The sequence below is a fragment of the Lampetra fluviatilis genome, chromosome 51 (assembly GCF_964198595.1).
Source record: "Lampetra fluviatilis chromosome 51, kcLamFluv1.1, whole genome shotgun sequence".
NCBI lineage: Eukaryota > Metazoa > Chordata > Hyperoartia > Petromyzontiformes > Petromyzontidae > Lampetra > Lampetra fluviatilis.
In genome coordinates this window covers 2007134-2031772 of record NC_136325.1, presented here as the reverse complement: position 1 = coordinate 2031772, position 24639 = coordinate 2007134, and the positions used below count along the sequence as shown (strand labels likewise).

At 50.6% G+C, this 24639-nt stretch overlaps 1 protein-coding gene across 2 annotated transcripts in view; it reads left to right on the top strand.

Moving 5' to 3' along the window:
- WDR44 (WD repeat domain 44) overlaps nt 1-24281 on the top strand; it is a 53992-nt gene extending 29711 nt beyond the window's left edge. For both annotated transcript variants that reach the window (XM_078878520.1, XM_078878519.1), the window contains exons 11-20: nt 111-249; nt 1031-1089; nt 2738-2851; nt 3864-3986; nt 7014-7205; nt 8240-8341; nt 9059-9174; nt 11590-11717; nt 12049-12180; nt 13133-24281. In XM_078878520.1, coding sequence (XP_078734646.1) covers nt 111-249; nt 1031-1089; nt 2738-2851; nt 3864-3986; nt 7014-7205; nt 8240-8341; nt 9059-9174; nt 11590-11717; nt 12049-12180; nt 13133-13242 — 1215 coding nt within the window. In that variant the 3' untranslated portion in view covers nt 13243-24281. The remainder of the gene's footprint in view (nt 1-110; nt 250-1030; nt 1090-2737; nt 2852-3863; nt 3987-7013; nt 7206-8239; nt 8342-9058; nt 9175-11589; nt 11718-12048; nt 12181-13132) is intronic.
- The last annotated feature ends 358 nt before the right edge of the window (nt 24282-24639 follow it).

The window sequence follows — 24639 nt, the reverse complement described above, 5'->3', positions numbered from 1 at the left end:
CTGTTGCTTTGTGATAACCCTGCGTTGTGAAGATGAGTAACTATGTGCTGGGCTCTTCGGCGTTGTTGAGCCAATCACTGCCGTGCCCCGCGTTCCTCCGCACTGCCCAGGGCGCCGTGTGGACCATGAAGTTCTCGCACTGTGGGCGGCTGCTCGCGACGGCCGGGCAGGACAACGTGGTTCGCATCTGGGTGCTCAAGCAGGCGCACGAGTTCTTCAGCAACATGCGGCAGAAGTACAATACGGAGGGTGCGCAGAAACGCGCACACTCGCGCACCCACACTCGTGCGTCACTGCCCCGTACCTCCGATTATCACGGTTGGCTACGTACGGTGCGAAAGCAGTCCAACATTCACACATAGAAAACCTACACGTTGAACTGTGGTCACTTCTAGTCCCTCCAAGGCCTTTTGGGCTGTTGGCAATGACCGTTTCCTTCACCAAACTCGTCTCTTTGCAGTGCCTCTCCACTCCCCTGTTCGTCGCTGCGCCTTTCAACTGAGAGAACTTCCATCCCCGCCCACTGTTTGATCGTTGCCTTCTCCTGCAGCCAGTCCCGTTCACCGTTGTCACACCTCTGAGATATTGCAGCTTCCCTCACCTCACTTGACGTGGCAGCCTTGACTTGTTGTCAAGGCTGCCACGTCAAGGAGACATCCTTGTTTCTTTGCTCCTCCTTCATAAGAATATTTCAAGAATTCTCTGGAAGCCGTAAATTTTTACAGAGGCAGTGATTCTCTCCTGTTGTCTTATTCTTCAATCAAGAGTTACAAGCGGTGACTTCCTTCGCGTGGTTTTCCGGGGACACCTGTGACATTGTTTGGGCTGGCCACGAGAATCAAAACAACTTCACTTCTAGTTGCTCAGTGTGGACTCCTCCATACTCATCTGCTCGATAGTGATTTTTATTATCGTAGCTTCATGCGATCATCGAAAATGCTCAAGAAACTGACTTTGTACCGGAGGTGTTGCGCGGTCACGTTCACACGCGGACTCTTTGGTTCTCTGACGTCCACCTTTGTCTCTCCAGGCCGGGTGTCTCCCTCTCCTTCCCAGGACAGCCTGAGCTCCATCAAGTCAGAGACAGAGGTATACGGCAAGCGCAACTACAACCGCATGGCTTGTGCCAGGCTAGGTGCACGTTCCCTACCGTCTTTGAGCGGCGTGTGTCCGATAAATCTGCCCTCAAATAATGAGCCCCTTATTTCTGAGACGTGGAGCCTCGTGGAATTTCCACATTCCCGTGTCGAGGCTACTCTCTGCAGCAAAGGATAATTGAGCGATTTTTTTTAAATGGAATTGCCTAGAATGATAACGATGATGGGTTGAGTCATCTCCAGCCTTGGATGTGAACTCTGAACTGTCCAATTATGAGTTAAGCACATGGACAAACTGACCCATAGCACTGGCAGCAACAAAAACAACACGTGCACAGCATGTTGCAGCATAAAAACCTCACTGGGTGCTTGACTATTGCACTTAAGTATATTGTTCCTCTAACACATCGCAAGTCCAGCCAGTTCTGCAACGCGAATTGGATATAACGCAATGAATGTATGAGGGTAAACAATATTTTTTGTAACGCGGATGTGAATTTAATATTTAACGCGATTTGAGTGAATGGAAGTACATCACGCGAGTAGCAATAAGTGGTCTTGCGGCTGCCTCGCCGTTGCATCACACAAGGCATTGGGATGCTGCTGGATGCTTCCAGATGCTCCCCACGCACTTCAGTCTTTGCTCAGCCTGCAGACACGTCTTACGTGTTTTCGCAGACTGTGCTTTGCCTTATAATTTATTATAACGCGATTTTTGTTTCATCACGCGGTGTTCTTCTGGAACCCAACTGCTGCGTTATAGGAGAACAGACTGTACTGCAATCGATTTGTGCATCTACAGCCCTCATGGCTTTCCGTTGCTGGATGACGGCCTCCCTACATTGCGTGGGTCACGGAGGGGTTGCTTGTTTGCACGCTTCACGCCGGTCGGTGTGCGTTGGCGGAGACGTGGAACGTAGGTGTGGGGAGTTCGTAATCGCAGTACACAAGTGGATCTTTCTGCAACTGCCCTCCATTGCCCTCCGCTGCCCTCCATGTGGTACAGCCTCGCAACCTGGCGCGCGTCACAGCCACGCCTTCAGCCCGGCCTGGCGTGCGCGGTGTGACTAGGTCGCACGCGACCCGTGTAAGATTTGGACTTTATAAATCGTTAGACGCAAGCTCAAAGCAGAATATTGAAAGTTGGCACGAACATCAACTTGCAGCCAGTTCTAGCAATGCCAGTATCCAGTTCATGTAGACTAGCCCCTAGGGTCGGTGTTAGCCGCGGAGGGCTTGATGGTTTTCTTTTTTCATTCCTGTTTCTCTATGCCACATGTACTGCTCTCGTTCTATTGTAATGTGCACTGATGCCTACCTTGATTGAGGGCGACATTGGCACGTAAAATAAAATTGATTGATTAAATCTGTATTTGGTTGTCAGAATTACTCCTGAACCTAGCGATCAACTAAACCAATAATAACTGGCACGTTGACACGCTTGTTCTCCATGGCAGTTGAATTTGTTTGGCTGCGTCGGGTGGAGGGAGGGTTCATGGTGCAGATCTGCTCAGATCATTACGAGACCAACCCCAAAAATCAGTGATGATTCCTCGGTCAGCCCGACGATAACCTTAATTCTCCGCCAGCCAATCCGGCACATAGCCACCTATTGATGAGCAGTGCTTCTCATGGCACAGATCGGCTCTCCGGACGACGCTGAAAGGAGCGACAGTGCGGCGCCCTTCAGGAGACAGCCTTTCTGTAAATACAGCGGACACACGGCCGACCTGCTTGACCTGTCGTGGTCAAAGGCAAGTACGCGTCGACGCACGTGCCTCTACCCTTCCCATTCTCCTCCTCCCCTTGGGAGAGATCTTCACCACCACCATCGCCACCGTTGCTCGCGTAACCATTACGTCCACACAACACCACTACCAACTCGGGCCAGTATTATCCACTTGAGCACCACTGGCTCAACCAGGGGTTGTTTGCCATTCCCACCACCATTCGCACAGCCAGCACGTCCTCGCTGACGTCGCTAAGCCCACAACTGCCGTGTCCAATACCTTAGCCGCTGCATCTACGCTACCGCTCAGCCAACCGCAGTGTGTTGTCAAAATAACGTGGCCAGATGTACCGTACCTCGGTTTACTAAAAAAAACAATCTCAATTTTACTCCCGAAGCTCAACTTTTGAAGAGCATGCAAAGCAACGCCAACTTGTAAAACTACAGAAAGATCATGGCGTAGCGCTGCGGTGACAAAGATAATGTTCAATAACAGTAATAATGGTCAGCCGGGGTGGTGAGATGTTAACTACCTCGCTTTGTATACAGGAGGTCGCGGGTTCGATTCCGACCCTCTCAACTGTTTATTGGGAGTTGTTATGTTCATCCTACGGTCGCATGGATTTTCTCTGTGTTTTCCGTTTTTTCCCTTCACATTTAGAAACATGCATTCAGAGTATTTGGCTGCTATAAATGTCCACATGATAAGCCACTTTGTTTGACTATCATTTGTGGCCAGGTTGCTTCTGAAAAAAGCTCCATAGCTCAGTGAGCATTACGTGGTAAAATGAAAAGTTGAGTTTATTGTTTTTGTTTATTATGGTACGTATGTTGAACTTCCTTCGCACCGTACGTAGCCAACCGAGCTGATCGGAGGTGCGGGGAAGGACAACAAACTAAACAAAACCCGTAAAGTTTTTGTCCTTCCCCGCACCTCCGAGTAACACTTTTCCCTAAGTACAGCGAGAAAGAAGTTCAACATGCATACGTACGAAACAAAAGGTGAATCTCTACTCTCGCTTTCTCGACGTCCACAGAACTACTTCCTGCTGTCGTCCTCGATGGACAAAACGGTGCGGCTGTGGCACATCTCACGCAAGGAGTGCCTCTGCTGCTTCCAGCACATCGACTTTGTCACCGCCATCGCCTTCCACCCGCGGGTAACGCACGGCGCTCACTCGCTCGTGGAATCCGTCCGTGACTTGTTTTGCCTGTCAGGCACTGCTCCACCGAGTGTGGGATAGGGTGTGCGGAACAGGATTAGTCGGGGGTTTGGCTCTGTTAGCCGTGACTGGAACAATGAACGTGCATTGCCGTTGGTGGCTTGCAGCCATATGATAAAAAAAATATCACAATCCCCGTGATAGCTTCCAGTCTAGGTATAGGAGGATCACTTGTTACAATACAATAGGGGCTACTAATCCGGCAGTCCGAGTTGGATTTCTAGCCATGGGCTAACTTGAGAGGTGATTATCTGAATTGGTCCTGGACTGCTTCTAGGTCCACTCAGCCTTAAATGAGTACCTGGTCTGATGTGTAAACATTGGCGCTGCGGAGACTCAATTGTCGCCTGTCCATGCAGCAGAATAACTAGGTACAACCGTTCAGCGGGGCTGGTGGTGGGGTAAAGTGTAAATACTCCCACCTCTTCCAAGACGTCTGGTCATTGTGGAGGTTCTGTCTAGAGCCCTCTCTCTTGAAGGCCCTTCTGCCAGCAGTGGCATGAGCACGTAATGGCAGGGCAGCACCTTTCCCTTGTATATGTACGTATGTGTACATATGTATACAAATGTAGTGACTAACTCGGAGACGATAAGACTTGAAGGCACTTCTTTATTAACAAACGCCATCAGGGTTCACACTCTTATTAATCATCAGTCCATCTATTGTCGGCGACGCAACTCGGCCAGAACAGTTGGTAGGCTGCCTGACTGGTGGAACCCGAGATGGTAAAGACCGAGACGATGACGAGAAGGACGGTGAAGAGGACAAGAAGGATGGCGACGAAGACTTGAGCAGCACGACGAGGATCCCACTCCAACAACAGCCCAGAGTTCTCCTACAGGGGCTCCTCTTATACTGTCAGCGTGGCCTGGCTCCGCCCCTGGCCACGCCCCCTTTCTGGAACCTTCTAGCGAGTTCCTGGTGTACCCCTTTGGTGACCTTTCCCCTAGTCCCCCCTCTCGTGTACATCCTGGCCGGCTGACGTCAGGACTGCCGTAAGCCGCAGATCCCCTTTCCTGCCAGCAGCCGGCGCTATGCCACTACACAAAGATAAATACCCCCCAGATAGCCTTGAGCAGACTGTTAGAGCAAGTGCTCATAATAAAGGTTTTTGGGTTCAATCGCGTTATGATGCTCGATGTAATTACCAGCGAAACGTCGTACTCAAAAATTGTAAATGCTGTGGATTCACTCTTCAACACACCGGTGGGCTAAAGTAGTGAACTATTTGTTTTTTGTCAACATGACACTTTTTTACTGTTTATATTCTTGGTTCTTTCGGTAAAGTCACGTAGAAGGGAAACAATACAATTATAAAAATATAAAACAATAAAATTCTCACGACGTTTCGACTGCAACACAAGCAATCATCATCAGGTGTGAAATCCACAGGAAGAAAATTTTCTTGCAGTCGAAACGTCGTGAGAATTTAATTGTTTTATATGTTTCTTATTTTATTGTTTCCCTTCTACGTGACTTTACCGAAATAACCAAGAATATGAATCCCTGCAGTCACGAAAGCTTTATATCAACATTTTTTCCTGTTTGGCCGTGTCGGGTGGTGAGGGATTACGACACATTTATAAATAACGCGATATCACCCAAAAACCTTTATTATGAATAATATTGGTCGCTAAAGCCGACGTGTTAAAATGAGAGCAAGTGCTGTTCGTGAGCACCTATGAAGACTGGCACGGTACACGAGGTGGTGGGTGGCCAGCACTACACCTGACCACCTTTGTGTCCCCACTGGCGATGTTTTTTTACAAATCCCACCGGGTACTCATTTGAGGCTGAGTAAACGTAGGGGTGCACACGATCAGATTCAGATAGTCGTCACTTGTCATGGTGGCCGTGAGCGGGAATTGAACTCGGGTTGCCGCGTCCGTAGCCCAACACACTAACTGCTACACCAGCACTCTCCACACACATACACATCACACACTTATACACAAGGCCGGATTAAGTTTGATTGGAGCCCGGGGCTGTTCTAGTATTGAGGGCCCATCTCTGCAGATTGAATTCCTATACTCGACTCTATTTACCAACCACCACTCATGCCAAGTACAGGTTTAATGATCAAAACTATCTTGTTTTTAGTAAATAAAACTCAAAGTAATACAATGGTGATGTTATTTCTGTAATTTACAAATTACACTGCAGTATCTATCGCAGTGCTACAACTGGTGGCGCTCCTCAAGAAATCCGTGGCCCTGGGCAGCAACCCCTAAAGCCCCTGCGTTAACCCAGCCATGTGCATTATTTCATACACACCAAGACAAAGATCCTCCATGTATGTAGCCTTTAACTGACTGATGGGGCAAGTGCTGTTAGCGAGCATCTCTGAAGGGCAACGTGGCACACGGGGCTTTGGCCAGCACCACACCCGGCCACCTTTATCTCCCCCAGTGCTGATGTTTACACACCTCACCAGGTACTAATTTAAGGCTGAGTCGACCTCGGGGAGGCCCAGAACCGGTTCAGGTATTCGTCACTGTTGTTGCGGGAATTGAACTGGGGTCATCGGGGTCGTAGCGCGGTGCACTGTCCGCTGTGCTTCCACTCCCCCATTCAAACGTATAGTTGCATGTACAGCTTATGTACATGCACGATGTAGATACTATACTTTTTACTTTACGAGTTAAGGCCCACTGAGATATATCGCTTATTTTCAGAAGTGACCTGGTCACAAATGGATAGCTCAAGGAAGTGGCTGTTCCTATCGACATTTCTAGCAGCCAAATATTCAAAACCCATGTCTATAAATGTTCTAGGGATAAACTGGAGGATCCAGAGAAAAATCTACGCGAGCACAAGGAGAGAGACATGCAAACTCCAAATATACAGCAGGCGTCAGGGTCAGGATCGAACCCACAAACTCCTGCGTAACAGGCGAGGTAGTTAACATCTCCTAGCCATCGCGGCGCCCATCTGAGCGACTTGTGTGCTGCCGCTCTGCGCAGGACGACCGCTACTTCTTGAGCGGCTCGCTGGATGGCAAGCTGCGCCTGTGGAACATTCCCGAGAAGAAAGTGGCCCTCTGGAACGAGGTGGACGGGGCCACCAAGCTCATCACGGCCGCCAACTTCTGCCAAAACGGCAAATTCGCCGTCATCGGCACTTACGACGGGCGCTGCGTTTTCTATGAGACGGAGGTGAGTTGGTCTGTGCAGCGGGCATGACACGGGGAAGCATGGCGCTCCCCTCACTCGTAAGTGTCCGTTACTTGTTGTTTTGTCTTTCCTGACTTGACATTTATGCAGGAGAGCCACATTCCGATTACGTACGTCGTGCATGTCATCTGTTTTTCTTCCGATTTCCATTTCGATGACCAAAAGAAAAACTAACGGTACCGGGGCTCCCACAAGGCCATGCGGAAGGGCGTGCGGTACAGTTTGGCAGCAGCTTTCGTAGAGTGCGGTCGTGCTGCTGCGGTTCTCTTCAGTGAATAAAATGTCTTAAAAAACAACGGCGCTACGACGCTCTAAATCAAATTCATGTTCACCGCTTGCACGTTCCGAGATTCAGCGGTGAACAGGACACCCATCTTGCAACTTTCAGATGTCTCAGAAAGGGTTAAGATGTTTTGGGCCAATTAATGATGAGTTGTTTATAATAAATTTGGGATAAAACCGGAGCACGCAGAGAAAACCCACACGTGCGAGGGGGGCAACACTATCCCCGTACAGATGGAAACAGATGGCGATTAGTCCACTTGATGTACTGCCTCCTCCCCGACGCTCATGGGAAGGGAGTTTCACAACATTCCTGTGATCCACCAACTCTGGCTGCTGCCTCCGCAGGGCGGGACTAGAGGGCACGGGCAGCATAGCTACACCACCGCCTGGCGAGCGGAGGTGGTCTTTGGCAGTGAGGGTTCACAATGATGGATGGCCATTAACAAAAATGTGGCTTACTTGGTAGTGCTCGTTTTATTGAGGCCAAATCGACCAATCATAGCGATTGATGATGATGGCGATTGCAGAATTCCAAAAAAGTAATGTCAATTTGATAGATTACGATGATGAAGCTTTGAGCTTATCCTCAACCTGGATTCGAACTCACAACTTTGGATTGTGGGTTGAGCGCTGTACCGATGCAGCACGTTGACAACTCATGCCCGGATTCTAACCGCGACCCTCGTGTGCGCGTGTGGTCCTGGCTGTGATCTTGGCGGCGGTGGCGGCAGCACCTCAAGTACTTCACGCAGATCCACGTGCGATCCAGTCGAGGACGCAACCGCGTCGGGCGCAAAATCACGGGGATCGAGCCCCTTCCCGCGGAGAACAAGGTGCGGTAGCGGCCCAGTACCTTGTGTCCAACCCCCAATCCCCTCACCTACCTCGTCGCACCAGTCCCTGCTGCCCCAGTAGTGGCCTCTACGCAATTGGTGGGGAACCGATTGCCCCGTCCGTGGGCCAGACCGGCCCATGACTTCATTTCATACGGCCGGTGGTTCCAAGCCAATGCGATGTAGCCGGAAAACGTTATCCATTCATCACTACAAGCTTCTTAGCCGCACCATAATCGGGCACTAGAGGGGGGCAACGCTGCGTTTCTAAATTCAGCGTGCTCGCACATTTTTTGTGTGCTCAATCATCTTGCTTTTGACAGCACTTGGCTTGAGATGCGGGTTACACGTGTCCACGTCTGGTTGACCAGTGGGGAAGGTATTTGATGAAAGTCAAAAATATCTGGCCCTCGGTTATGAGCGGGTTTTCCCACTTTATGGTCGACGCCCTCAAAAACTCATAATGTTAAGAGGTGACCAGAAGAAAAGTCTAACCATTTCGCCTAACCCGAACTCTAGCCCTAATGCTCAAATTATCTCTAACATTATCCCTGGCCATTTATTCTAACCCAAACCCTGATTCTGACATTAACCCTAACACTATCCGCCACGCACTAACCGTGAAGCCAGTTTCATTGTGATCACGGAAAACACGCCAGGATTGTACGTTCAACGCAGTGCCATCTGTTATTTTCCTTTTTGTGTCTTCGTCGGCAGATCCTCGTGACTTCAAATGACTCGCGAATCCGCCTGTATGACCTCCGCGACCTCTCGCTCTGCATCAAGTACAAAGGCAGCCTCAACAACAGCAGCCAGATTAAAGCCAGCTTCAGGTGAGAGGCACCGCAACTACCGCTCGCATATTGCGATCCGGAGTCTGAGGGCCTGCCTCATAGAGGATCTCCCTTCGTCTTGCCGTCGTGAGACTGCCGGCTCACGTGAGCGTAGAGGCAGTGCGCTCATCCTCTGAGCCAGTGGTGGAAATTCCACTTTCCTCTTGGTGGGGGCAAGTTTGTCCATAAAACAACCACTGCTGACTTCCCCGTAACCTGGTATTTCGTTTTTACCGACCCTAGAGGGATTATGGGTGAGTCAACCCGCCCCCCCGCCCACAACCAGGATGTGAACTTGCAACCGTGCGATTGCGAGCCGCCCAGCCAACCAGCGTGCTGGAGGTGGGTGTGGTGGGTGACGGCCGGTGGGTGACGGCCGGTGGGATAGCAACCCAGAAGAGTGTTCGTCAGCGATGACTGTCCCAGGAGGGAGCAGGAAGGTGGAGTCAGTGGTTCTGTACGACCGCGTGGCCTATGTATGGCCCAGTCGGCGTTTCTGCAATCGCTCGCTGGGCTGTCTCTCAGTTTCCGCTTATGGAAGTCGTGGCGAGCGGACGTTCTGTGAGATCTGCCTTGGGCAGTGCACGGGGGGGATAATGCAAAAACCCAACCAGTCTGACCTGCTAGATTTGAAGTTTTTGTGACTGAAAGGATCCATATACTCTTTGGTTCTTTCGGTAAAGTCACGTAGGTGATTTTTTTTTTACAAATATTTCTTGCTGTGGTTGTCACACCTGATGATGATTGTTTGTGTTGCAATCGAAACGTCGTGATTTTTTTTTTCACCTATGTTACTTTACGGAAAGAACCTAAGAATACAAGTCTGACCTGCACCAAACTTTCGGACCTCTGACAAGTTTACGTTTGCCGCCACCCCTCGGTTGAAGGTCTGTAGATTTGGCGATGATCACATTGAGGCTGAAACTGTTCAAGAATAAAGAGATTTCTTCTTCCCCCCCCAATGTCGTCCCGATTTGTTCGACTGGCCACTCGAATCTCTCGCAGAGTCACACAGCCCTTCGTGTAAGAGTGCGGCCCACAGAAGCGGATATCGCAGAACTGTTTGCGAGATCCCTTCGGGTGACCTCTAAGAACAGGTCGGCTTTTTAAACGGTCTTATCATGCGAGCGCCGTCTGAAGGCCGGCGCACTTGCGTTTCCCGAGCGCTCGCGCACATCAATGCTGATGTCTTTGAAGCCGCGCTTGAATCTGTCGGAGTATTGTAAATCGAATATTTTTAAGATGCAATCCAAAAAAGCCAGCAGGTCTTATCTTTTTAGCTACACACTTAAGCTGTGTGTCCCGGGCTGTCCGACACGAGTTGGAAGCCGAGGAGGAATTTTTTTTTTTAACATGAACAAGCACCGGGTTCCCCTAGGTGAACTCAGCCTTTAATAAGTATTTGATGCTTCCCATGTAAACATGATTGCTGGGGAGATGCTCCAATGCATTGGTGCACCATATGCCGACTTGGCTTTGTGGGGTTGTTTGCCCCAACCTCTCTCCCGATCGCGGACTGCGTGGCGCCACCACGTTTGTGGTGCATCACCAATATCGCAGAGGTGCTCCTGAGAAACCTTCAAGCGGCGGTCTCATCCACACATGGGGGCAGCACGTTGCCACACACCCCGCGAGAGAGACATGCTTTGTCAGCAGTTGGTGATTTATTTTAATTGTTGAGCGCATGCATTTGGACAAATTAAGTGATTTTTTTTTTTATGCGATGGGTTTTTTTTGTGAGGTCATCAGTTAGGCTAATGCTCAGTTTTATTCACAAGTGGCCAAAACCAGGATTTGAACCCAGCTTCTCAGCGCTGCCGGCTCACTGCTCTGTCCGACCTCCTGGTGACCACCGCTGACTAGGATGAAGTGTCCACCAACAATACAATACTTGCCCCGGTAGTCCAAAAGGGCTACTCAGGAGTTGAAGCGTCCAGGTGGCGTGGAGGTCATAGCGCTGAGCTAACACGCATAAGAACCTGGGTTCGGATCCAGACAGCTGCCTGTGGTTAAATTGGGTTCTCCAGCGCAGTGAGTCGGTTTTCTCACCAGTGAATGTACAAACAAATCGTTGCAATAGATTTGGTTCTGCACTGAACTTGGCTAAATTCCACCTCTTGAGAATTCAATTCATTGGTTAGGCTGTCGCATGACAAGCAGTACACTCGGTGAGAGAGTGCTCCGCCTCTTCCGTGCGTACCCAGAGGTCAATTGAAGAGGTCTCAGAGGTGGCTCTGTTATATCCACTTCCGCGCGCCGTTCTCTAACGGAGATGATCGCACTGCTGCTGTGCGAGAGATCCAAATGTATATTTCGTCTCATCACTTGCATACCGAACAATTGGGCGACGATAATCATTAAGATTTAGCATGTGTTGTGTGTGTGTGTGCGCTTGTGTGCATTTTTCTGTCTCAGTCACAACTTTCAGCACATGGTGTCTGGCTCGGAGGACCGCTACGTGTACCTGTGGAAGACCTACCATGACGTCAACCGCTTCTCCTCCGTCCGCAGGGACCGCAACGATTACTGGGAGGGCTTCAAGGGTGAGGATTGCAATCGGGTCGGGGAAAAGGGCAGCGATTTCGATCCACGGCCACGGCTAATGACCGTGGCGAGTGATCTCTGAACCAGTCCTGCGTGTGCGTGAACCCCCTTCACCACCCCGTATTGATAATCGCGGTGAAGTATAGTCAAATAACCCCCTGTGACCAACACAACCTTCATTTAGCAGTGGATTGACAAAGGGCCGTGAATGGCACACGTGCCGCACTTTCTGCTCTCGGCGCGTAGAACACCCGCGTGTCCCCTAGCGTCCACGTTTGTCTCTGCGTCCCCGTGTCTCCCCGTGCGTTCCCCCCCCCCCCCCCCCCCCAGCTCACAACGCAGTCGTGACGTCGGCGATCTTCTCGCCCCATCCTGCGCTCATCACCGGCTCGGACGTTCCGGCAGTCGAGGAGGTGGTGCCCAGCGAGGGCGGTGAGGGATCCACGGAGACCGGCACGGCCGGTACGCGCCACGCTGGCAGCCCCCCGTGTCGCCCCTGTGCCACCGCCGCTCGCTATCTCGCTCGCTCACTATGCATGCCTCCACTCGTGTCTTGTCTCATCCCGCACTGTGTTCAACCGACACGCTGCAGGTCACGATAACTCACCCGCACACGCACGCACACACACCCGCTGATATACTCATCGCACACACTCACCACTCACTCGCCACACACTCACCACCCACTCACCACTCACTCACCACTCACTCACCACACACCACCCATTCACCACTCACTCACCATCCACCCACTCGTATTGAAACACAAACTAGTTTGTCGAACACCACCACTGTCATAACATCCACACTACTACATTTATGTCGCCAGTATATCCACATTCCCACAAGGGACGGGTTACTCTACACCACTACACACGCCACCACATTTGATTCAACCAGTCAGTATGCCTAACACCCCACCACCACGCACATAACCAGAATGTCCACCAAATTATTACAGATCCCACGTGTCTCCCTTTCTTCCCACATGTATCCCCACGTGTGTACCCACGTGTGTCCTCGGGTGTGTCCCCACGTGTGTCCCCACGTGTGTCCCCACGTGTTACCCCACGTGCGTCCCCACGTGCGTCCCCACGTGCGTCCCCACGTGCGTCCCCACGTGCGTCCCCACGTGCGTCCCCACGTGCTTCCCCACGTGCGTCCCCACGTGCGTCCCCACGTGCGTCCCCACGTGCGTCCCCACGTGCGTCCCCACGTGCGTCCCCACGTGCGTCCCCACGTGCGTCCCCACGTGCGTCCCCACGTGCGTCCCCACGTGCGTCCCCACGTGCGTCCCCACGTGCGTCCCCACGTGCGTCCCCACGTGCGTCCCCTCATGTCTCCGTTTTTCCCAGTGGCTCCCCATGCATCCTCACGCGGCGCTGAAAGTTACCCGTTGCCCCCCCCCCCCCAGGTTCTGCCCGGTCAGAAGAGCACGGCGAGGTGTTGGTGACGGCAGATTTCACCGGCGCTATTAAGGTCTTTCACAACCGCACGCGCCGCACAGAACCGGCCGTCCCATGAGCATCGCCAGCATGGCAGCCGTCCTTCCTGTCCGTCTATCTCCCTGTCCGTGTCTCTGTCCGTGTCTCTGTCCAACTCTCACTTGGCGACAGCCACAACCTTGGCCCCTCTATCTTCCAACAGCCACGCTCGGGTTGCAATCTCTTAAAGGTACAATAAGACCATGACACACCATGGTTATGAAGAATATCTCACAATAGCAGAGAGAGGGGAGAATTTAATGTAAATGCATTGCCTTGGGTGGTGAATTGTTATTATTACGCAGCTGACAAAATCCGGGATTTTTTACGTCCTGGCGAGACTGACAGATTTTTCCCGTGGCACAGCTTAGCTGCCTCCACTACAAGAGCACGATTCTGGGAAAACTGGGGACGGGGACAACCCGAGCTCGCTCGGCCACAGAATGCGCTCCGCGATGTTGTGATCCTGCCGAGTGCCGTGGTGGTCGGAGCGCAGGATGGCTCGCAAGCCCCCTGAGCAACGTTGAGTCTTGCTGAACTTAAAGGGATTATTCATCATCATCGTTGCTTTCAAAATCCCCGCAGAGAGAGGGGGAGGTGGGGCATGCATCGCTGTTGATTCTCGAGGTAGAACGGTGAATTGTTGATGAACTAATTCGTTTTTGAAAACTGAAATAGAGGTGCTGTCAGATACTTGGCACAAGTACGCTTCTGGGCACTACAGAGGCAGAAAATTCCAGCCTCAGAATTTATTTAAGCTTCTCTTGATTTAAGTTGCGGTGGGAATGTGTGCCGCTCGTGGTTGGGTAAGTGGCGAGATGTTAACTACCTCGCCTGGTATGCAGAAGGTCGTGGGTGCGATCCCGACCCTGTGACGCCTGCTGTATATTTGGAGTTTCCATGTCTCTCTTCCCATGATCGTGTTGATTTTTCTCCGGGTCCTCCGGTTTTTCACTCCACATTTATAAACATGCATTTCGAGTATTTGGCTGCTATAAATTTGCATATGATAAGCCACTTTATTGGCCTATCATTTGTGGCTATGTCACTTCTGAAAAAGAGCTATACAGCTCGGTGAGCCTTACCTGGTCAAATAAAAATAGTTTATAGTTTAAATGTTAACTCGTTGCATTACAACGCACGTACGAATTTAGAAACACAGATTCTTACGCACGCCATTGGATGCGTGTATTGTTCGCTGAACCGATGCATCCTCTCGTCTCCCCCGTCTCTCTCCCACCTCCCCCCATCGCCCGTCGGGCTACATTAAAGTGTCAATGCTCGGAGACGGGGCTTTCATTGACGGTTGCGCATCCACCAGCCACTGCTTCGCTATCTGGCACAGCGTGCACGGACCAGGATTTAAATTGACGCCTCCTGATGTCCGTGTATTGCTCCTCCTCTGCCGCATGCGGGCGTCAAAATTGGGCCAAGTCGCGGGATGCGACAGCGGTTCGTCATACGAGGCACAGCGAACTGCCCGTCGGTCCGCTGTGAGTATTACGCAGCGGTCGCTTAGTATACCTTAGACCATGTCCCGATCATGGCGTATGGTTCTATTACCCTGCTAAATGCTGCTGATGATGATGTTGTTGAATAATCTCTTCATATGCGTGCGTGTTTTAAGTGTGTGTGTCTTCGTGTTAAAACAAATTCTCCAAAGTTTAGACACATTTGCAACTGCAAAATCGCCACGAGCAAATTCTGGAGTGCCCTCGAACAGAAAAATGAAATTCCCTCGCTGCACACAAAAGGCATCGGGCGCACAAAGGACTGTGAGATTACGCAGCCAATTATGTGTGGTATCGGGTGCCCATTTGTGGTCGCGAGATTTCTTGCGGGCCAAGATGGTCGCTCATACATTGCCAAAGATGTGGTTTGGCTGAGCGAGTCAACCTCACGTATCGTTGGCTGCGGGGATCTACAAACCCGTGTGGAGCTTTTTATGCCTTTTGCGTGCATCACTAAGTTTTTCCGCGTTTCATGAGAGGCTACACCATATTTAGTATTATGCGGCACGTGATGTGCTACTCGCGATGTCTGGATGTACGACGTCTTCGCTACGGACTCGAAAGAAAACTGCAGAGAGTTGTATTTCCGAGGCGTTACTTCCCCTTTATGTGGATGGATTGGGTTGAGCGCGCGCGCGCTCCTTTTACCGCCCTCGTCTGTATAAAAATCCGTCTGTATAAACGACAAAAAAAGCCTCAAACATGTTTAGCCTACAACACGTTTCAAACGAAAGGGAGGCGACGTAACGATATGTGCGGGTGTTCACGTGCGGGGGCACCCGCGCGCGGGTCTTAACGTGCGAGGGAAAATTGACGTGGCTTGACGTGACCGAAGCATTTTAATCCTGGGACGATTTGCAATCGTGCTTTGCAAGCGAAGTGCGGGAAAGCAAGCCGGTCACCGTCTGTTTTGAGTTTCACGAGCGGTGGGGGGTGAATCTGGGAGCAGTTGTTATTTTAAAATTTCTTCCCTTATCTGGAAATTCGGCTGCGTTTCAGAGGCACTTTGCGATCAGCGATTCTCCGATCGATGGAAAGGTACACTTGGTTGCAGATGATTTTTGTTGGAGGGTGCGATATGATTTTGACTTGGGCTAGCAGCTAGTCGTTTTTCTGCAAGCGCGTCTGAGGTTTTCATTCCATCATCCCTCACCTCGCGCTGCGTTCACTGCATCACGTTACAGTCATCGGTCTGCCCAATTACTGGCCTGAAATCCCGTATGATCACTGTTTTCAGCGGGTTATCGGATTACCTTTCTTAGCACGTAACTGCTGAAGGCTTTGTACAAATAACTTTCATTTTGTTAATTTATATTTTAATGATTTCAATAACTTTGTTAAAGGAGGGGGGTAAGTGTTGGTGACAGCAGCTGGCATTGATGCGAGGGCGGAAGCAGCCAATTCACGCAGAGTGCACTCGCCGAATAAAGTCATCGTAAAAGCAGTTGGATTACATTCCTTTGGAAACGCCAGATGCAGGCCGGATTACGTGAGGTGGCTGTTAGATGGGAATACGGGAAGTGGGTTACTGACCTATCTGTGTTGGTAAATTTTATTTTGTAACATCTCGTTTGTACCTGAGAATTCTCTGGGTACTCTGTTTTTTCCCACTGCATAAGGAATCAGTCGAATATCTCAATTTCAAGACTGGTGATACTGGATTCTGGAAAGTCCTGGATTCTGTGCTGGGTAAATTAATGACCCAACAATGTTTTTGCTGCTTAATCCTCCCGTTTTCTCATCGTTAAACACCTAATTGTTGCTTTTCAAACGCTTTCGTTCAACGCGTGCCGCCTTCAAACACGCAATCTCAACAAACCTTCTAAGTTGTGAATATTTTTCTCTGCGTTGTATTAAACGTGTCTTTATTTTATTTCGGTATTGCTTTTCTGAGATAATAATTGCCATTTCCCGTGTCGTATGAAATCTGCCGTGTCCCCTAATCTCTGAATTGTGCGCTTTCACCAGGCTTTTGCGCGTCCTTTACCGTGTGCCCGGGGGCTGTGTGGATACGTCGGCGTAACGTGCACCAAATGGCAACAGCAGAGCAACATGTGATTTGGTTCGAAAGGCATCAGCCTCGCAACATTTTACGTCTTGTATTTTTGTACAGTGTTTTTCTCGCCGACCGCGATATTTTACTCGATTTGTCGTCGCCGACTGAGAGAAACATGGGTTGGCCGTCGCTTCCTTCCTTCTGCCTGGTCTCCCACAGCTTGCTGCATGGCCAACACCCGACTGCCACGGTCAATAATATCCGTGGCATCCACAGACAAATGATACCATTGCCCCTTACACAAGAGGGCATCGTTACAGGACGTTGGGTAGGATCCTACCGGTCTCTTTCCCATTCAAACCTTATACATTTGCCGATTATTGAAACCGTAACTATCAAATCAAGATGCCTCCTTCTCTGCCCGATACTATTTGAACATTTGCCATGGGGGAAGTGGCCTGGTGGCGGAGGTGCTGAGTTGGCAGCTCCTGAGATCCTGGGTTCGAAGTCATCTCGCAATGACGACACGGGGTTCTCTCTCTGGCACGCGTCCGTGTTACTCAGCCCGCTCAACGGTGACCGCTTTACCCGATCCAACATTCCAGTTCTGAGGGGCACGCATCGCTCCCGTTTGCAACGCCGCGATCAGCGTTCTTCAGAGACCTAATGAGCTGTGGCCAGCTGGATGGGGTTTTGCCGGATAAATGAATAGCGTAGTTTAGTTTAGTAGATAATTCGCTGCAGGGGTGGAGTGGTGGCCCAGTGGTGAGCGCACACTGTGCTATGAACCCGACAAGCCGTGTTCGATTTCCAGCCACGGCTGACATCCGTGGCGAGTGATATCAGAACCGGTCCTGCCCACCCCAACCAACCCGCACTACTAACCAGTGTGGTGAAGTATTGTTAAATAAAAAATAAAATGTAAATCCTGTGACTGACATGGTGTGGTGGTGGGGGAGGTTTTAATCCATTGGTGGATTGAGAATGGCTGGAATCTATTTATTATTCTCTTCTACGTGGCCGAGAAGGTGGAGGCATCGCGTAAGACGGCGCTGTGTCCGGGGGCCCCGTGCCGCGGGGGGCCGTCGCTGCGACGGCCCCCCTGAGCGTTATTGCGGTGGAGGCCGCCGCCTTGTCCCAGAACCTGCGTGGCGACGCTGCAGCCTCGTTTTAAACGTTTAAAAAAATAAAATAACAACGCGTGCGGAAGTGTGTTTTACCTAAAAAAAAAACATCGAATTCGATTTTTTTCCGCTGCCTCCCGCCGATGATTAAAAAACACGCGGGTGGCCGCTTTAAAGTGGGAGCAGCTATTGGGTTATCCACTCGTGGAGGCAAAGGTCCGTTGGCCTGCGTCACTCACGACGCTGCTGGCGGAAGAGCCTCCGCTAAGGGGGGTGGTGGGGGAGTGCCATGGAGCGAGTCCCTGCTCGAGCATGTTTTTGGCCTCCTCTTCCACGCTGGTTAGACGTCTCGGAGAGCGGAGGGAGTCCCACCAACACTTAACGTCTGGGATAGATTACATTCAGTTGTGAGTCCTTAAGAGGGAGCCTTCTCGTGCACACACAAAAACTACAACCCCTTCACCAATCTTCGCGAAACCTAACGGAATCCAGATTCGTAACGTTATGCCGTGTGTCGGTGCGATTACATCTGCATGCACTCCTATCTGCACGCAGTCGATGACAACCTCCTAACGGCAGGAATCGGGCTCCCTTTAAAGACTGGCTTTGCCGGCTTGTTCTAATTCTCGCCACAAAGGAGAAAGATAATGGATTTGGCCCCTAAGTTCATTGTGAAACTGTCTTGATAAGGCCGGCACGGGAGTACTTTCTCTGTGCGCGCCCTAAATGGGTTTCCTAATGCATTTTGAGCTGCATTTAGCCAGTGACACGGCAACTATTTACCCCATTGAAATGTAAAAGTCATCGATGATTGTATTTTTTTGGAAATCACGCTCGCTCCCATTCTCGTACACACACACACACACGCGCAATGCTTGCACACGCGTCTATACAGACCACATGCATAGGTGCACACATACATGCACACACGACTCTTTTTGTCAATCCGCTGCTAGATGAGGGCCTCCCCGCGCCGTGCGGGGTCGTGCTTGGTGCAGGTTGGTGAAGGGGGGGGAGCATAGACGTGGTACAGTACAATGTGGAGTGTTCAGGCCGGATGCAGGCCCGGCTGCCTCTTTCTGCTCGGTGCTGATGTTTGTCTGTTCGTGAGAGGTCGGGGACCGCTTCAGACAATCTCCACTCAAGTAGCCGTGGCTGGGAATCAAACGGAAGGTCGCAGGGTTTGGTCTGTGCGCTAACCGCTGCGCCACCGCTCCTCGCACGCAAACAGATGAATGAACACGTACCACACACATGCTCCATACAAAGATAAAGCTAAAGCCCCCCCCCTTCTTCCCCATATAGACTTAACAGACCGTTGAGGCAAGTGCTGTTAGCGAGCTTCTACGAAGGCAGGCATGGCATACGAGGGGGTTGGTGGTCGGCACGGCACCCAGCCGCATTTATCTCCCTCGTGGCGATGTTTACACCTCACCAGGTACTCATTCGTGGTTGAGACGACCTAAGGGAGGCCCAGGACCGGTTCAGATAATCGTCACCGGTGTTGACCGTGAGCGGAAATCGAACGCAGGTCGACGGGTTTTGTAGCACAGCGCGCTAACCGCTACTCCACTCCTGCTGCACACGTACGCTCATGGGTAGACACGGGTAGACGTGTCCACACACATACGCACATGTGCAGTCAAGCACAATACGCATACACTGCGAGTTTGAATAGAAAATTGTATGTAAAGGGAAGCAAAATTGTGATGCGATGGCAAATAAATGTGTGTGCAGATTTTGGCGAGAGATGATTGTCCACAATGCACGTGGCATTCAATTTAAAAATCGCACCGACCCATCGTAAATTGTGACATTCAGCTTCATTATCGTACCCGTAATAGCACAACCGGTATTTCACCATTATTTATTCGCGCCTGCAGATACAGCAGTAGCTGCTGGCATTTTAAATGCATGGCCTAAGTTTGCAAGGAATTGAACCGGCAACTTTTATTACAATAGAAAATTATAGCTGACCCCAGGTCTGTGTTGCTATAAGAGAGAAACAGCTCTTGTCACCCTGCACATAAATAAGGGATTAATCAATGCGATCCGCCGACTTCAATTTAACCCGATTATCTGAGTGAGGGGGGGGGTTCCCCTGCTGAATGGCGCTGAGATTTTGAGGTGTGGAGCCAAATATGCCTGGCGCAGGACCCTCCTCCGGCTCGAGCAGAGGCTCGTGAATGAGCGCGCGGCATTCCTGGGTTCAGGCTGTACCGATGGACGGTGATAATGGTGAAAATGCAATTTTATTTGTTGTTAATCAACAATTTGGTGAATGCTATTTTGTTGGGGGTTCGAGACAGGTCTCATGTCATGCTTGTGCTCAAATTTTTTCAGCCTTATGTTGAGATTTTTATATCTACGTATAAAAAAACATCGGCTTAATTTTCCACCAAACGGTGTCCCGGTTGTGCTGTTAACGACACAACGAGCGAAGGTTATTCAAACTCCCAAGTAGCCCAGTGATCCTGTTGAGAGATCAATCTTACAATGGCTCGTGAACTGGACTTTCCTCTGACGTGCGTTCTTCTTCCAAGTCCCGTCGCGTAGCTGCGCTTTATTCGTCGGAGTGCATTCAGATTTGTGTTATTTATGCAGTCGTCAGTGACGGAGCCGAGGCGTGAAAACTCCGCGCGCGCAGAAGAGCCATGTCTAATCGTGCGGCGGGCGTTTTGTGTTAAAACGAGTCGCCGATGACGTGTCCGGCGACGTGCTAGTCATTCCACGTTTTTATTTAAAGTTGCCGAATTATGTTACAGACTAAAGTGTGTTTCGCACCGTTGGGTTACAACGTGCGTCAGCTTTTGTACGGCGGCTGAGATTCGCAAAGTGTGAGCCATTCCTTTCTGCTTCCTGAGCTAAACCCGTTGTAAATACGGAGAGTTCTACGCAACCTCTGTTGGGAGTGATGCCGGAACTAAAATACTTGGAATCAACTGTTGACGCGGATGTTTTTTTTTTACGAAACAACTTTATTGTGTTTGTGTATCCGCCCTTTGTGTCGCTTAACTCGGAAAGATTTCTCGTTAGGCATCTGTAAACACACTGGCGGTGATGGGAAGAGTCTGTAAACTGCTGTTGAAAGCGATGACAAAGAAATCACTCTCCTTCGCATGTTTATGTCTCTCCACATCAACAAGTAAAAGTGTTTCTTCCTTCGAATTGGGATCCCATAGCTTCAAGAGAGGAGCCGTGCCTATCAGATTTGCAGTTCACTAATATTGACTCGAGCAGCAGGTCTGACCGCTGACGCTGAGTGTCAAAACCGGCCAAGGGTTTGCTCGTCTTGAAACAATGCCGCTTTGAAGGCGTGCGCACTCCCAGAAGGTCGCCCCGGCCGATGGCTTGTGTAAGGGATACTTTTATATATTTTTTTGTACGTGTGGAGAGACGGATCATTCGCTTTTTTATTTTGAAAGCGACGAGTGGCCGTGAACGAAGCTGCGTTGATTTCTCCGTACGGTCTCTGTGAAGCGAAATGACATTGGTCCATCATTGCCATCGTCGCACCAAGGCTATTGCTACTCGGCCTGCCCACATCGCCCGCTGCACCATCGCCACTCGCGGATCACTCTCCCCGAAAGTGATTTTGTGAATTGGCAGCATGTGGGACATGCTGGGAGCCAGGCATGCTGAACGTGGGGGGGGGGGTTTCTCCAGATTGTTCAGATTTCTCTGCATTTTTCAGTTGACTCACAAACACGGGGTGTTTTCAACCCGTTGCGAAAATGCGCTTCAGCGTCAAATTTGGCAAAGTGTTGCATTTTTGCGCCGCGCTTCCGCTGGGTGCTGAAACACCCTGCTCGTGATGTCGTGAAGCGGACTTTTCCATCGGCCCTTGTGTGAGCACAACCTTAATCCATTCCCTTTGCCAATCCACTGCTGGATGCTTAAGCTTCCCCCTGAGAGTTTGTTTCACCGCACCACCCAAGGGCAGTTTTGGTGAGAGCGGTGGTTAGAGCTGTGGTTAGCGTGTGCACCGCCGCTCTGCACCGCACGTCATCAGTTCCACTCCCGCTCACAGCTCACATTCATGGTGAGTGATATCTGAACCGGTCCTGGCTCCCCCCCCTCCACCTTCACCAAACTGCACTACTGACCTGCCTGGTGACGTATGGCCTAACAACCATCGCCGACATAGCGTGGGCAGGCCGCCTTCCAGAAGTAATTTTATTATTTTTGAATTCATGCCATGCTGCCGCACAACCAGTTTACATTTTCACGTGAATTCTGCTGTCTTCAATGCTTGCTTGGCGTTTGAAGCGACCAACTCACGGCCGACTTGTCATTGAGACTCGCAGTGGAATCGGCATTTGGTAAGTTTTCCTACGAGCTGGAAAACCTGGTCGATTTAAGATCGAGCTAATGAAGAATTGCACCCAGGTACAAGACGTTCATCGGTGTGGGGGGGGGGTTGGTGGGTCACAAATAGATCGTCACGTCCTGCAAAGTTCCCAAACCACTGGGCTGCGAGATGGCCAGGATGTGGCAGTACAGCAAGTGGGTGCTTGACTCGTATATGCACTCCGTTCATGATCCAGGTTCTTCCCACTTGCAAAGCACTCGACAACAACAACAGAATTGACCAAAAGCACCAATGCAGGACCCTCTTGAAAGTGGTTCTGGATTCGGTGAGGCTCCCCTGCATGAAGGACAATTTTATTAACAATTGACAGTGCACATAATAAAATTGCTTTCAACATTATTTGAATACGTATCTATATATATAAACATATAGATTCGTCAGCACAAGAATATTGGCATGTACCCTTCAGCACGTGAGCGGTCACTGTTGCACATTCGGTCGTGGGATTTCGGTCAACTCCAGCTGGTTCAGCAAAGTTGTGCGTGCGGTGACCTGATGTGTATGAGAGAGTGGTTTGGCACTGGATTCACCGTCGTCGTCGTCGTCACCGTTGTGTTTCATTCATCCTGTTATCTCCCTTCGATAATTCGCGATCGTCACATTTTTTTTGTTCGTTAGGTTATCATCGTCTAGTCAAATTTTAATCGCATTTCATCACCGGCAAAGTAGCATCACGTTTCATCTCATCTTCAGCCACGGCCCATCCAACTGCTGGATGAAGGCCTTTCCAAACCACCGCATATAATTTAATTGTTAAAGTCGTATTTATAGCCATGTTTATTGTCGTCGCGTTTATTGAAATCATGTTACTATTGTTATTTATCCCTGTTATCACCACAGTAAATCACTTTTTTTGCCCTAAATCACAACTACATAGATCTCATGATCTTCATTACATGGTTGCAATCACGTCATCATGAAACATCATCGGTCACCACAATCACCATTATCATCACTCTTAGAACGGCAATTCAACTGGAGTCGCTGCCACCCATGGCCCATTTGTGCATATGGGACGCGATGCTCATGGGGTCATGGAGACTGCATATTTGTGCTGTTCAACCGCCGCAGAACTTCCCCCACACGCGTGGTGGTGCTTGTGTGTAAACGCACAGCCCTTTAGTCGGTCTACTGCTGCATGAGGGGCAATCCCCATTGCGGGCAGCTCGCCGTGCGGTGGTTACTTCACCCTGCTTCACCGCGCTGCTCGGTGCGGGTTTGCCGTTGATGGCGGAGGGGGGGGTGAGCGTCCACGTCTGGAGTCACAGCTCGGCAATTAACAGCTCGGCAATTAACAGCCCGGGTTTTGCTGCACCAGCACCCTCCTGACAACGGAACACCGCGGCCGCCCGGAGCAACCGGTGGTGGCCCCGCCGTGGTGACAGTCGCCCAGCCCAGCCCAGCCCTGGTTCGGGCTTCTTCCCTCTTGCTTAGGCTCCCGAGATCTGAAGAGGTGGCGGCGGGGGGGGGGGGTGCATTCCGGCCGATTGGGTCACAGTGTACGTGAATGTTGTGTATATATTCTGTAAATGATTGCTGATAGGCACCTTAAGAAGAGCGTTTCGTGGTTATTTGCGTAAAGCAAACGACGCGCATGTGCGTGCTTGCACGTTCTTGCCAGAGTGAGTGAGTGAGTGCACGGCAGCCCGGTTGCTTGGGAGTATGCATTGGTATGAGCACTTTGGCTGTGGTGGTGGTAGCGAGACGCAGCAATGTGTGAGCATGTGCATTGGATTTGGTTTCATTTGGTTTTCGACAAATGTTCCCCAAAATTGTCGCCCAGCGGCGGTGTGGCTATCGAGAGTGCAGGCGGTGCAACTGCGTCCTGCGCCCCACCGGCTGGAGGGGCGCTGATGCCGGGAAGCGACCCCCGCTTAGTTTCCTGTACCATGGCCGATGCCGTCTGTGCCGCCACCGATGGCTGTGTTTGGGGTTACTGTGTTACATCGATGCGATTCGGTACTAAAGCTTCGTTCATATGGGGGATTTCTTTCTGCTTAACATGTTCTGATGGGCGGCGACTCTGCGTGCAACTGATGTTCAGTGTCTCCTTGTGGTATTTGTTTATTAAACGAGGGGGGGAAAACCCGACTGGTTTGAATATTTCCGCCGTTGTCAACAGAAGGCTGTGGCTTGTTTAAAAAATATATATGTATATACACTCCCCCAATTTCATCTCAAGTGTGCTATCAGCATCCCGTCACAAGAATAAGAATCCATTCATATTTATCAGAGTGGTGTGGCTCTTCGTGTTTCAAGAACGGCCCCACGGATGCGGGTATCAGAGAGCTACCTCTGAGATCCCTGCAAGTGACCTCACCCTAAGTCACGTGAGTCGACGGATTCAGCGCCGGTCGCCAATGATTGCAAAGATGAAGATCTCCCCTATATAGCCTTCACAGACTTGGGAAAAGTGCTTTTAGCGAGCACCTAT